The sequence below is a fragment of the Schistocerca cancellata genome, chromosome 6 (assembly GCF_023864275.1).
Source record: "Schistocerca cancellata isolate TAMUIC-IGC-003103 chromosome 6, iqSchCanc2.1, whole genome shotgun sequence".
Taxonomy (NCBI): Eukaryota; Metazoa; Arthropoda; class Insecta; order Orthoptera; family Acrididae; genus Schistocerca; species Schistocerca cancellata.
Genome location: NC_064631.1, coordinates 317529045 through 317543374, shown reverse-complemented (window position 1 = coordinate 317543374; position 14330 = coordinate 317529045). Strand labels below are relative to the sequence as shown.

Sequence of the window (14330 nt, the reverse complement as noted above, 5' to 3'; positions counted from 1 at the left end):
TATTATACAGCAAATTTACAACTTTGATGATATCTTGCAGAAATGTCAATTTCATAATGTTTTGCTAAAAGCCAGTAATCAGCATTATTTTATGCATTAACATTTTCACGAAATTTTCCTGTCCGTATCAATAACATACGACGAAGTATTTGCTCATAATATTTCTTTTGCTGTTTCCTTGTGGTCTTGTAATAAGAAAGTTCTTGATCCGCACTGTCAGTGCCACCCATTGTATTGTTATAGTCGCATATTAACTGAGGGTTTGTTATTTCATCATCATTTTGTTTCCATTACATGTGATGATAGATGGTATATAGTGCTCAAAGCACAAATTATGATTTTATCTTGCCATTTTAGGACCATGATGTTGCCCCTCTGGAAAGCTCCGATTTCTCCCTGTTTAGGTTTTATGGCTGCAAACACAGTCTGTAGACACTTTCTATCCACTTGGAAATTCCATAAATACACGTTGTGTGTTATACAAATAATTGGCAAGTTTAGGTGATGCGTAAAAATTATCAGTTGTTACACAATAGCCCTTGTGTAATAGAGAATCTATTAGCTATAAAACAGTTTTGGTAGACATAGGGTATTCTTTATGTTTATCGTAAGTATGGTGTATTTTTGGCAGTGTAAAATGTTTCGTATGTACCCTTTGTGAATCACACAGAACAAATGATTTATAGCAAAGCGAAATCTTTTCATTGGTAATACTGTTTCCAGCCAAACCTTCCATTGAATAACAATAAGCTTTCATTTATGTTACCATTTCTTTCCAAACTAAAGCTGAGTTGAACTTGATTTGTAAATATTCAGTAATTTCATACACTTTTTGTATCTTTTCACATGAATATGTATCTTGGTTGAAAGTGGGGTTACCCTAAAAGTGCAAGTATTTCATAACCAATCTGAATCTATCTCAAGGTCAGACGTATGAAAAAATCGGAATACGAATTGTTTTGCATTTCAACCAGTACTTGTATCATTCAAGTAAACTGACTATACTTTGTAGTAACAAAAGACCTATGACAAATTTCTTTTCATTTTCATAAACGCCTCTCCATTTCTTTGACTTGAAATTCATATTTTTTGACAACTGGTATGCATACTTGGTTTCAGTTACTAGAAGATGAAACCAAATATTGTCAAAAATATATTTCGGAGTACTGAAATGTTGTAGCATTTGTTTTTAAATTTGTTTTACTCGCAGGATTGAAGTAAAAGAGAAAGCTGGTAGAGCATTAGGAAAATCACCCTCATCAGCTTCATTCCATATGCAAAAATGTCCAAATCCATTATCTTCATCCGATTCTTCATTGCTCTTACTGAAGGTCTCTTCACAACAGTTGTTGTCATTTCCTACATTTATAGAATCTTCACTAGAGTTGCTGTGTTCGGTAGCAGCCACACATTTCAACACATTAAGAACATAGGCTCACTGATAACACTGCTGCTACGCAACTGAATGTATATTGTAACAGTCTTGACATATTGTAGTGCAGTGAAAAGTAATGTTTTACAGAATTTTCTTGCTGCTTGGACATATCTCTCATACTATTACTATTAATTGTTAACAACAGTTTGTTACTTCCATCTGTGTGCTGCTTAATGTGTATTCTATGATGCAATTAAACAGGTCATAACTTGACCATTCCCTTCGGCCATGAGACTTGATAACTTGTAAAATGTGACTCCCAATGTTCCAGAGCAGCAGAAAAATATTTGTCAAGAAAATAGTGACTCTGCTATACAGAAAGCCCAGAAATCATATCCGACACAATAAATGCATGCCCACTGGAATTATATGGAGAGAGCTGAACATATGCGTGCATTGCCTGTAGCTGTAGGGTTAAAGTAAATTTTGTAGAGATGTTCTTTTTGGGCCCCTGCACCAATCATTGTATGTCAAGTGTAACACATCTACATAATACATGAAATTAATTAAATGTGTATTTGTTCATTCTGGACGTTGTTGAGAGTATGTGGTATACCCAGGGTATGGTCATGTGGACAGATGATGATTAATTTGTTACAGTCAAGTGCATGTTAACTTTTTTTTCATATAGTCATGTAATTTCTGTGTTCCAGGTGTTCGTTGAAGGCTTTCAGAAACATTTTCAGTTAGGCAATGACCTAGAACGGATGTTTCCATGTTTGTCGGAATTAACAGAAATTCATCTTAATTTTCTTCAACGGTTGCGGCAAAGGCAAAAGGAAGAACCTGTTGTTGTAACAATCAGTGATATATTACTTGAACAGTTCTCGGGAGTCTGTGCTGAGAAATTGAAATCTGCTTATGGTGAATTCTGCAGTCGTCACAGAGATGCTGTAAATATATATAAGAATTATCTCCATGACAGGAGGTTTGCAGAATTTGTTAAACATTGTCAAGTCAATCCATTGCTGAAGAAGAAAGGAATACCAGAATGCATACTATTTGTTACCCAAAGACTTACCAAATATCCACTTCTCATTGAACCTCTAATAAAGACTGCCAAAGACAATAAAGTAGAACAGGAAAATCTTACCAAGGCACTGGCACTTGTGAAAGTAAGTACTATGCAAAACTTCACAATAAATTTTGAATAATCAGGCATTTGGACAGTTATTAATGTGTAAGAATTGTTGATTCCTTGTGCAGGAAATTCTCGTCGAAGTTGATGCTCAGGTGGCAGAGAAAGAGAAAGAGGATCGCAAACTTGAAATATATAACAAAATTGAAGCCAAATCTTTCACTATTTACCGAGGAAACAAGTTCAAGAAATCTGACATATTGCTGGAAAACAGGAAGTTGAGGTATATTGATAGATTTTTTTTTATTTTTATTCACAATTGTACAATGAAGAAAAATGTGTTTCCACCAGAGTGTATCCTACTCTAAAATAGTCACTACATTTCTTCTTCATTCAGCCATAATTTCTGGTTGCTTCACATAGATAGTTGGTCTGTAAGCTTTATTGCTGTATCTTTCATGCTCTCTCTCTCTCTCTCTCTCTCTCTCTCTCTCTTTCTCTTTCTCTTTCTTACAGTCTGCTGCAGTTTGTTTATTAATAAAGATTAACTGTTTTGCAGAAAGTTATAGTAACTTCTTTTTGTAAAGTGTATATATATACGTATTTGCATCTTAATACACAAAATCATAAAAAGCTTTTTTCCAATTACTGTTTCCCCATACCATCATCTTGTGTGTATGGAACCAGAAAAGTAAAAAAAAAGACTACACTTGCCATCAGAGAACACAGATAATTATGTGGCTGCAATCACATTACAAATTGAAATCAGGATATCAAACTTTATGAATTTAAATATTATAAAATTGTATAATATAATATTATAACAACAAAGGAAGAATTATACGGAACACACTTAAAAGTAATACAGGAAATACAATCCATGGAAATGAGGTCGTTTACTTACATAAATCTATGAGAATTCTGTTTCTTGGAAACTCTTGGAATGGTCATCTATAATAGAATTTGTGGTACTTCTCAGAAAAAAGAACAGTGTGGATTTCAAAAACGACGACCAACTGAACAGGCTATATTCCTCAAAATGCATTATATACTAACATAAACAAATCACAAATTTTTATCATTTTGTGACGTAGTGTAGGCAGTTTGATTCAACATACTGCGATATGATCTTGCAAAGGTTTAAATATTATTATATAGTTGAAACTTTTTATAGTTGTGGTCTTACTTTATGATGTAGAGCAGTGTGTATTAGTTCCACAGTGAGTGAGGAGATGAGGTGTTTAAAATACTGTACCCAGATTCAGGAGGACAAGGCATGCTGGGAAAATGAACACTTAAATCTTTGCGCGTGTGCTCTGATTTCTGTTGTTTTATTACAATAGTTATTTCTACCTTTGTATGTTAGCATCATTGAAATATTTTCACATTCAGAGGAGAGGGTTGGTGATAGAAATTTTGTGAAAAGATTCTGCCACAGCAAAAAACACTTTTGTGCTAACGAGTGCCAACAGAACTCGTGTTCTACATCCATGACACTCTCACCCCTATTTTACAATAATTCGAAACGAGCTGCCCTGCTTTGAACTTTTTCCATGTCCTTTGTCAATCTTATCCGATATGGATCCCACACCGCACAGCAATTCTTCAGAAGAAGAGCATAGTATAGGCAGTATCTTTAGTAGACCAGATGCATCTTTGAAGGGTTCTACCAGTAAATTGCAATTTTTGGTTAGCTTTCCCCACAACATTTTGTATGTGATGGCTCCAGTTTAAGTTATTCGTAATTGTAATCCGTAAGTATTTAGTTGAATTCATAATCTTTGGATTTATGTGATTTATTGTGTTACCAAAATTTAGTGGGTTTCTTGTGGTACTCAAGTGGATAACTTCACACTTTTCATTATTTAGTATCAATTGCAACTATTTGCATTCTACAGATATCTTTTTTAAATCATTTTTAAATTTGTTTTGATCTTCTGATGACTTCACTACAAGGTAAATGGCAGCATCATTTGAAAACAATCTAAGATGGCTGCTCAGATTGTGTCCTAAATCATTTATGTAGATTAGGAACAGCAGAGGCCTGTAACACTTCCTTGGGGAGTGCCAGATACCACTTCTGTTTGACTGGATGATTTTCCTTCAGTTACTAAGAACTGTGACGTTTTCTGACAGGAATTAATACTCTACAGGCACACAATTTGATAAGAAGTCATTTGTGAGGAACTGTGTCAAAATCCTTCTGAAAATCTAGAAATATGGAATCAATGTGAGATTCCTTTTCATTAGTGCTTGTTACTTCATATGAATAAAGAGCTAGTTGTGCTTTACAAAAGAATACTTTCTGAATCTGTGCTGACTATTTGTCAATAGATCATTTACTTCAAGATAAGTCATAATGTTCAAATGTATGTTCCAAAATCTTAGTGCAAATCGACATTAGTAGTATGGGTGTGTAAATCAGCAGATTACTCCTGTTTCCTTTGCTGAGTGTTGGTGTGAACTGTGAAACTTTCTGATGTTTAAGTACATTCTTTCATCAAATGAGCGATTTTATATAATGGCCAAGTATGGAGTTATTGTATCAGCTTACTCCGAAAGGAACCTAAGTGGCTATACAATCTGGAACGGATGAACTGCCTTCATTAAGTGATTTAAAATGTTTCACTGCACTGAGGATATCTACTTCTGAGCTACTCATGTTGGCATCTGTTCTCGATTCAAATTCTGGAACATTTATGTCTCATTCGTTGGTCAAGAACTTTCGGAAAAACGTATTTATTTACCCAACTTCAGTGCCACTGTTATTAGTAACATTACCATTGCTGTCGCACACCGAAAGTATTGATTGTATCAAGCTCTCTTTGGACTGTATTGGACTCCCTTTGGATTTTCTGGCAGATACGGAGACAGAGTTTCATTGTTGGACACTATCAAAAGCATCATGCATTGAAGTATACACTAAATTTCGAACTTTAGTAAAAGATTGCATTTGTTTGAGATTTTACATTCTTTTAAATGTGGCCTCCTTTTTCCATTGCTTCTGCAACAGTGTTCTGACCTGTTCTGTGTGCTGTGGGGTATCAGTACAATTTCTTAATAATTTATTTGTGTATACATCTCTCAGTTGTCATTCATAGAATTTCTTTGAATGTAAGCCACATCAGGTCTACTCTCACATACTCAGTTTGTAAGGACCGTCTTGTAGGACGAAACAAGCAGAACTTCAGCTGAGTTTTTTAATCGATTTATTTTGCATTTATTTATGGTGGATTTGGGTGTTATGGTATTCAGTCTTTTTACAACAACCTTGTGATCACTGATCCCTGCATCTGTTAGTCACTAATCTCTGAATCGGTTATTATACGCCTTTTTCTCAAGATTATCTGTTGTTAAGAGCTCAAGTATGTTTTCACAGCCAGACATTTACGTTCAGAATGGGTTCCTGAACTAGTTGCTGAAATTAATTTTTGGGGCAGACATTAAGTACAATTTCGGGTATTTTATGCCTGCCACTGTCTTCAAACACACATTAACACCAACACATCAAGGGTAGGATGAAGTCATCACTAACTATAATTGTATGATTGATTGATTTTAACAGGGAAGCTAAAACACATTAGGTCTGACCCGCCACTGCCCACACCAAAACTAGGTTTATTGTGCGGAATCGCTCCTTGTATATCTAGTAAAGCCAACCAGTGCCCTTAAATAGTGCAAGCAGTCCATCTACCAGTTTTTTGTTAGACACAATTTCTTCAGATCTAATTGTCCTGAATATTCTGTATCTTTTACTCTCCATTGCCATGCATTCAAAGATTAGGTGTGATGCAGTTTCTTCACACTCATCACAGATCCTACGTTTAGGGTCCTCTTCCATTATACCCATTGTGTGTTGGTGTTTTTTGAAATTCCCATGGCCGGTGATCAGTCCAGTCATGAGTTTGATCTCTTTCCTGTTCAATCCCAAAATTACAGAGCTTTTTTTAAAACATGGCATGGGCATCATGTTGTTTTTGTTTATGGACCTTGGTCCTATATCCTACACACTGTTTCCCAAGCCAGTTCCGTAGTTCTAATTTGATCATAGCCTTGGTGATTGTCAGGACAGGTTCCGGTCCAATAAATGGAGTTGTTGCCCCCATCCTAGTCAATCTATCGGCTTGTTCTTTGCCACAGTTCCCTGAGTGGCCAGGGACCCACACTAGGTTCACTTCATTGCTTCCCCCTAGCTCCACCAGAGCCCTGTGGCAATCTGCAACAATATTAGATCTTGTTGCAGGAGCTGCCAATGATTTAAGGGCTGCTTGGCTGTCTGAATAGATGTAGATGCTACGGTCATTGTAGCACCCATGCATATTCTCCTCCACACATGCCCTGATTGCAGTAATTTCAGCTTGGAATACAGAGGCCAGTTTCCCTAGAGAGATGATGCTCTCTAGTCATGGCTGAACCCCGTACAACCCTGGTCTGTTTTCGACCCATCGATGAACCAAACGGTGTTGAACTGTTTTCTTCCACTGCTCCCTACTTCCAATTATTGTGTTGTAAGGCTTGTCAAAGCAGTTGGGAGTTATTATATAGTCGGCAGTCATTTCCCCAGCCATACCTATATTTACCTCACTCACTATGTTAGTGTGTGATTCTGGATATCCAAATGAGACCCAGTTTTGGCCAGTTTGAAGTCTGTGTGCCCCAGCTGCTGCCTCCATCTTGACCCAAAGGTGAAGTGGAGGCAAATCCGGCATGGCTTCCATTCCAGCGGTTGGTGTGCTGCTAATTCTGCCCATTATGGCTAAGCAGGCCAAACTCTGCACATTAGCAGCAACCTGCTGTTCTACTTTCTTCCACCACACTACAGCCCTATAGGAAATCCTAGGTCTAACCACTGTGGTGTATATCCAGTGCATACCCCTGGAGCTTAGGCCCCAGTTTCTGCCCCAAGCCCTCCTAGTACTCACTAGAGCACTTTTTACCTTGGAGCAGATGCTCTTAATGTGAGAGGTCCAAGTTAGCTTCTCATCCAAGGTCACCCCTACATATTTCACTGTCCCCTTCACAGGCATAGTTTCATCGAAGAACTTTAGATTCCAACTTGCGTGCTTAGTATGTCTCTTCGTAAATGGCACCACAACAGTCTTCTTAGGATTAACTCTCAGATCCTGTGTAAAGCACCATTTTTGCACAATGTCCAATCTTCCTTGTACCATATTCCTGACGGTGTCAGTGAATTTGCCAAGTATTACTATGACAAGGTCATCTGCGTATCCTTGGCAGAAGCATTGTCTGGAATTTAGTTCCTCAATGAGTTCGTTCACCACTAGATTCCACAATAGAGGAGACAAAACTCCTCCTTGTGGGCAGCCTCTAGTGGTCTTAATTACCATCTTTTCATTCATCATGGTAGCCTCTACTTTTCTCCCACTAAGCATGGCCCTGGTCCACCTACATATAGTGGTCCCCAGGTCATGCACCTCTGCTGCCCTTACCATGGAATCGTAGGTCGTGTTACTGAAGGCCCCCCTCGATATCCAGGAAGATGCAGAGGGCTATTTCTTGGAAGTGAAGTGCTTTTTCCACCTTCCCAATGAGTTGGTGGAGAGCTGTCTCACATGATTTACCTGGTTGGTATGCGTTTCGGTTCAGGTGTAAATCCTACTTAGCCTCCTCTCCCCAACATATACATTAACCAGTTTTGAGAATGAAGGAGGACAGACTGATTGGTCTCATATCCTTGGCCTTGGTATGATCAGTTCTCCCTGGCTTTGGAATGAAGACAACCTTCACTGCCCTCCAAGCATTTGGAATGATTCTTACTGCAAGGCTAACCCTGTATAGCCTGCATAGGACTCTTATGAGCTTTCCTCCTGCCTGTTGCAGGAGAGCTGGAAAAATTCCATCTGAGCCAGATGACTTGAACGGTTGGAATGTTCCCACTGCCCACTGGCTTTTGTTGAAGTTCACACACTCCTTGCCCCAATCCCAGTCCTCTCTTAGAGTGCCTGAAAACCATTGTCTCTCTAGGGTCACATACTGGTCTGTGTTGTCCAGCAGAGCATATTGAGGAAAGTGAGTTTTGAGGAGCAATTCCAACGACTCGTATGCTGTCTTTGTATACTCCCCATCCTCCTTCCTCAATGTACCTCCTGGATTGGTTGGTACTCTAGTGAGAATCTTCTATAGTCTTGTTTGTGCAGCCGTGCCCTCCACTCCCTCACAGAATGCCTTCCAGGATGCCTCCTTTGCTTGTCTTATTGCAAGATTGTAATTGACAAGGGCATCACGATATTTAGCCCATTGTCCTTTACGTCTCTCAATATTAAACAGTCTCTGTACCTGTTTTCTTTGCATTTACAGTTTGTTATTCCACAAAGGAACACTCCTATTTGTGCACTTCCTGGTGATTGAGCAGTTGTCCTGATATGAGGTCACTATGGCAGAAATAACAGCCTCTGCTACTTCCTCAAGTTCTACTGGATTCCTTATTGAGATTTTAATTTCCGATAAACGTAAGTCAACATCCCTCCTATATGTCTCCCAGTCTGTTTTCCTGGGATTCCTATAGGTCATGGTCTGTCTGATTCCCATTTCAACCTTGAATTTGATGTACATGTGGTCCGATGAGGATGGCTCCAACACCATGTGCCATTGTTTGACATAGCTACCATCGTAGAACCAAAGGTTATGTCAATTACTTCTTCCCTTTTGCTATTCCTGAATGTAGGTTCATTGCCCTTATTCAGGACCTCTAAGTTGTTAGCTAAAAGAAATTCAAGAACGTACTCACCTCTACTGCTGGTGTCCTTGCTGCCCCACACTAGGCTGTGCACATTGGCATTGCATCCCACCAGCAGTTGATCACCTTGCCGATTGCAAGTTTCTACCAGTTTCCTCACGTCCAAGGGAGGAGGAGAGCTGTCTTCATAAGGAAGGTATGCTGAGGCCAAAATAATTTCCCTCGTGATACCTTCCTCACATTGCTGCATTTTAATGATCACTAAGTCCCAAGAGCAGAAATCCATCATTGGCATGAAAGAAATGCCATTTCTTACATAGATGCATGTGGAAATTCTTGAACTTATTCAAACTTATGTTACTGAGATAAATAAATTGAAAACTATTCCTCAGTCATTAAATTTAAGAGTTGTTTCTGAAGCAGTCAACGACAGATTGCTATCTCTGAAACTGACATTCTTCATTCAACAGCACACTTGTTGGAACCATTCTTACTCGATTTTCACAGTGATGTCCCAATGTCTCCATTGCTGTATGATGTACTACATCATCATATGAACATTTTGATGCAGAAAGTTATCTAACTAGATGTCTTCAAAAGCAAAACATCTTCTTTGATGAAAATTGACTTAAATGATGTAAAGAATCTAGTTATTGTAAGACAGTTCAATCTGGATTTTGCTATAAGAAATGTACTGAAAACAATTAGGAATGTATCTGAAGAGGAAATATTGTTGCTGAAGGAAAACATGCATTATTGGCATAGTAGAGAAGCTGTGAGAAAGATCACTGCTGAAATACAACGTAACATGTATAATTTCCTGCTTGAATCCAAAAATTGCATTAAACCAGGTAGTAGCTCAAAGAAGAGTGACAATAAGTCTTGAAATTTTGGTAGCAAACAGAAGAATGTTGAATTCAAAGGCAGACCGTGTCAAACTTGAATTTGTGGAGATCTGCAGAGAAAAAAGAATTGAAGACAAGATGAAGTGTTATGAAAGAAGTGAAAATCATCTTGATAAATTCTGGATTAATGTAACTGTACTATCTTCAAAGCCACGCCCAAATTTCTTAGATTTTATGCAAATTCTTTTAATAATGACACTTGAAAATGCTTCTGTTGAGTGAGGCTTTTCTGTAAACTCTGAAATTATAGTTGAAAATCAAACAGAAAAAAGGCTTATTGCTCAGAGGTGCAATTGACGCAGTCTAGGATGCAAATGGAGTTGACAATTTCAGCATCAACAAAATTCTTATACACTGTTTTCGCAATGCACATTCCTTGTACAAAGATGATGTGAAACGTAAGGCGAAGGAAGGTGAAAGAGAAGAGGAGGAACAATTGTTAAACAAATTAAAGTAAACTGAAATCAAAGAATTAGAAACAAAAAGAGCACATATGTTGAGTTAAATTTAAAGAAATGATTTATTCATTTTCATCACGACAAATTCCTACTGTTTGTTCCCTTTAATCATCAAGTTACATTGTATATATATGTATTTATAATTTGTTCCTGTATTTTATACTACTAAGGAAATAACTTGTCATTAATTGTGCATATTTTAATAATTACCATTATGAAGTTTTGAAAAAAAGGATGTTTTAGTATCAAATTTAACATGGAAAAAATTTGTCATGAAAAACCTGGAAAAAACCTTGAATTTGAAAATGATCACTCGCTGGACACCCTGCTTTTGCCGAAAATGTATTCATTCTGCACAAATGAGTAAATGAAAAAGTGAAAAGAATGAAGTAAGATCACAGTGTCTATTAACCAGCTATCGCGATAATTGTGTTTGCATAACAGTTACAGTTCCACTCAAACACTTATCCCGAATGGTGTACACTCCTCAGTGACGAGCACATCGTCTGATCGCGTGAACGTGGAAGAACAGTGAACATGTGCCTGGGATGTACGGACTTTTTTCGCAATCACGGGGCACCATGCACTTCAGGATGCGATGAAGTGAAAGTGCAAACAAATGGAGAGTGCTAAACAAACTTCTGTACACATTGGAGGGGATCTCACTTTAAGCTCGACCCACGTAGTCCATAGATTGCAGTTGTAGACTCTGGAAGAACATATCTGTACTGTATGGTGGCTCAGTTTGAACTGCCATTGCTTTTCGTTAACTCACGCCTGTGTGCACCACACAACACCAGATTTTGTCTATTGGTGTTGTGTGTGCCAACAGATATGTGACACAGCTAACTTGGGCCAGCCATGAGCAGCTCTGGTCTGTTCCCACATTTTTGTGTTGCCTGAGAGAAAGTACTGGCGTCCAGTTTGTGTGATATTGGATTCCATGCACTTTGTTGTGGCATCAGTAAACATGCGATGGTGGCAGGCCAGTCAGCGGTGGCACCTGGCATCAGTGTGCGGATGCACAGAATGTGTCCTCATGCAGCTGGGTAGTGATGGCAAGTTATGGAGGCTTCCAGTGTTCAATGGAGCCACTCGACCATGCCATTAGACACCGAGTTTTCGCAGGTAGTTCTGTGTAACTGCACACCACACAGAGAGATGACATGGGTGAACAGCACATAGTCAAATTGGCAGCTGTGATTCATTGTGACGTGACTGGGGTAGCCGAAACGTGGGACCCAGGTGCCGACGAAGGCTGTGGCAACTATCTTGGTGGTGATGTTCGCTATGGGCATTGCCTCCAGTGAGTATATGAAGTTAACTACCATTGTCAAAAGATATCACTTGCCTTGGGACAGAGTGAGCAGGCCCACAACGTTCATGTGTACATGTGCAAAATGTTGTGATGCATCAGGAAAGGTGCCAATGAGTGCATGGGTGTGCCTCCTGATTTTGACATGCTGGCATGCTGTGCAGGTGTGCGCCCATTGATGGAAGTCGGAGTGTGACAATCCATGGATGCGTTCGAAATCACTGTGCCAGAATTTCTCCAGAGAAAGGAGCGGTGTCTGCCTGTCGAAACGTCACACCAAAAAGTGTTCGTACATGCTATAGCGCTGTGTACATGCCATGTTACGTACTGATGCAATACAGCCAGCACTTTGGCCACTGTTCTCTGGACCACACAGTGTCATCACCCGTGCCGGATGAACACTGGACATCGAGTGCAACAGCAAGCCAAGCAATGTGTCAATTGACACAGTCAAGCTGGATTATATCACGACTGCTCCTGCCATCGTTCTCTTCTTCGACCCAGTGGGAGACCTGTTGATGGATGACTCTTCCTCCACTACCAGTCAAACAGAGCGTGTACCCATGGCCGCCCATGATGCACACACACCACCAGCTGTCATCTTGCCTCCACATGCACCACAACCTCACCCTACCCTGTCCAGCAGCCAGTACAGCTGTGCGATGTGAGTCCACCACAAGTGCCCTCACCTACCCCAACATAGCCACCAGTGGCCTATGTGACGTGCTCTGGCTACCACAACTGTTTCAAACACCCATTATACATCATAACAAGACCCCAGCTGTCATCTGCTGTAGACACCCTGTCTTCAGTGAGCCATGTCGTCAGCACATTGCCTACAGTCGAGCTCCAGAAACCACCTACCGTGTAACCAGCTGCTTGTCTGTCACAGCTCGGAGTCATGTTCGTGTCCTTGTGCTTCTGCCGCCTCTGGCTTTTAGGCCAGATTAACTTCTGCATCTGGTTTCCATGTCCTTTCTCATTCAGCTGCAGATGTCTCTCTCCATGTTGCCAGGGATTGTCCATTGCAGCTCCGGGAACTGTGTTTTTGTAGCACAGCTACAACAACTTAAAAACACTGCTGGCTGTTAAAATTGCAGCACCATGAAGGTGACAAATGTCAAATTCAATGGTGTATGCCACATTCTTGGATATGCAAATGATTAACATTTCTACGCGATCACGCAATGTTGGGTGGAGTAATGCTACCTGTATTCTTTATACAACAAAAGATTTTTCTGTGCATTTATTCTTCAGAAATTTCATTGGAATGTTGTTGTTTTTTTTTTTTTTTTCACCAAGTTATACTTAGTATGAGGAGGAGCCAATGGCCTTGCTGCAGTGGCAACACTACTTCCCGTCAGATCACCTAAGTTAAGCTTTATTGGGCATGGCTAGCACGTGGATGCATCACCTCTGTCTGTCGAGTGCTGTTGACAAGCAGGGTGCACTCAATCCTTGTGAGACCTATTGAGGAGCTAATTGATCAAGAAGTAATGACACGACTCATGAAAACTGACAACGGCTGGGAGAGCAGTGTGCTGACCACACGCTCCTCCATATCCTTATCTGTCGATGCCTGAGGGCTGAGGATGACATGGTAGATGTTCGGTATGATTGGTGTTCAAGGCCTATTCAGACAGTGTTTGTTTGTTTGTTTGTTTGTTTGTTTTGTGTAAAAAGGAGAAATGTGTACCAGCACACATCAGAATTTGATAGCCCCAGGATTGTGGCCTGTCAAGATTGCAGTCTGTCATACCACAATATTGCTGCTCATGTCATTTGGTATCCCACATCTGTCGTGCAAATGTCGGCCATAAGCCCAGCAAGCGGGCAACCCATGGCCATTTTTATCAATTCAAAAGAAATCAGTTTTGTCAATAGCACTATGGACATTAAAGATAACATTAGATTCTATGCATGATATGTTGATGATTTGTTGTTTGTGGTAGATGGGTCCCATAAGGAGATGGAGCAGTTACATACTCATTTCAATTCGATGCATGAAAAAATGAAGTTCGGTATGGAACTAGGGAATAATACTAGAAAGATTAATTACTTGGATTTAACTTTATCAGTAGTTAACAAGGGGATAGAGTTTAATATTTATCGAAAGCCTACATTTACAGATTGCGTCATTCCCAACAGGTCCTCGCATCTGTGGGCACAGAAAATGGCTTTTTTTCAATTCGAGTGTACACAGGGCAATAAATTTACCTCTTACCCAGGTTAACTTTCAAAAAGAAGTATGTACCCTAAAAGAGATTGCCGGTAATAATGGTTATAACCCCAAAAAAAGTCGATTATATAATTGAGCACAAAATGTAAGAGATTTACACCTATTCCATTTCTAGGAAACATCTTATAAAATGCAATGTGTGCTCCATGAACACGATTGTAATGTAGCATTTTCCACCAACAATAGCCTAAAATGGAATTCTG

At 39.4% G+C, this 14330-nt stretch overlaps 1 protein-coding gene across 1 annotated transcript in view; it reads left to right on the top strand.

Annotated features, from left to right (window-relative positions):
- Positions 1 to 14330, top strand: part of LOC126191481 (rho guanine nucleotide exchange factor 18) — a 640188-nt gene that overhangs the window by 481985 nt on the left and 143873 nt on the right. Inside the window, exons 18-19 of the mRNA XM_049932364.1 lie at positions 2089 to 2550; positions 2642 to 2796. Of these exons, the coding sequence (XP_049788321.1) occupies positions 2089 to 2550; positions 2642 to 2796 (617 nt within the window). The remainder of the gene's footprint in view (positions 1 to 2088; positions 2551 to 2641; positions 2797 to 14330) is intronic.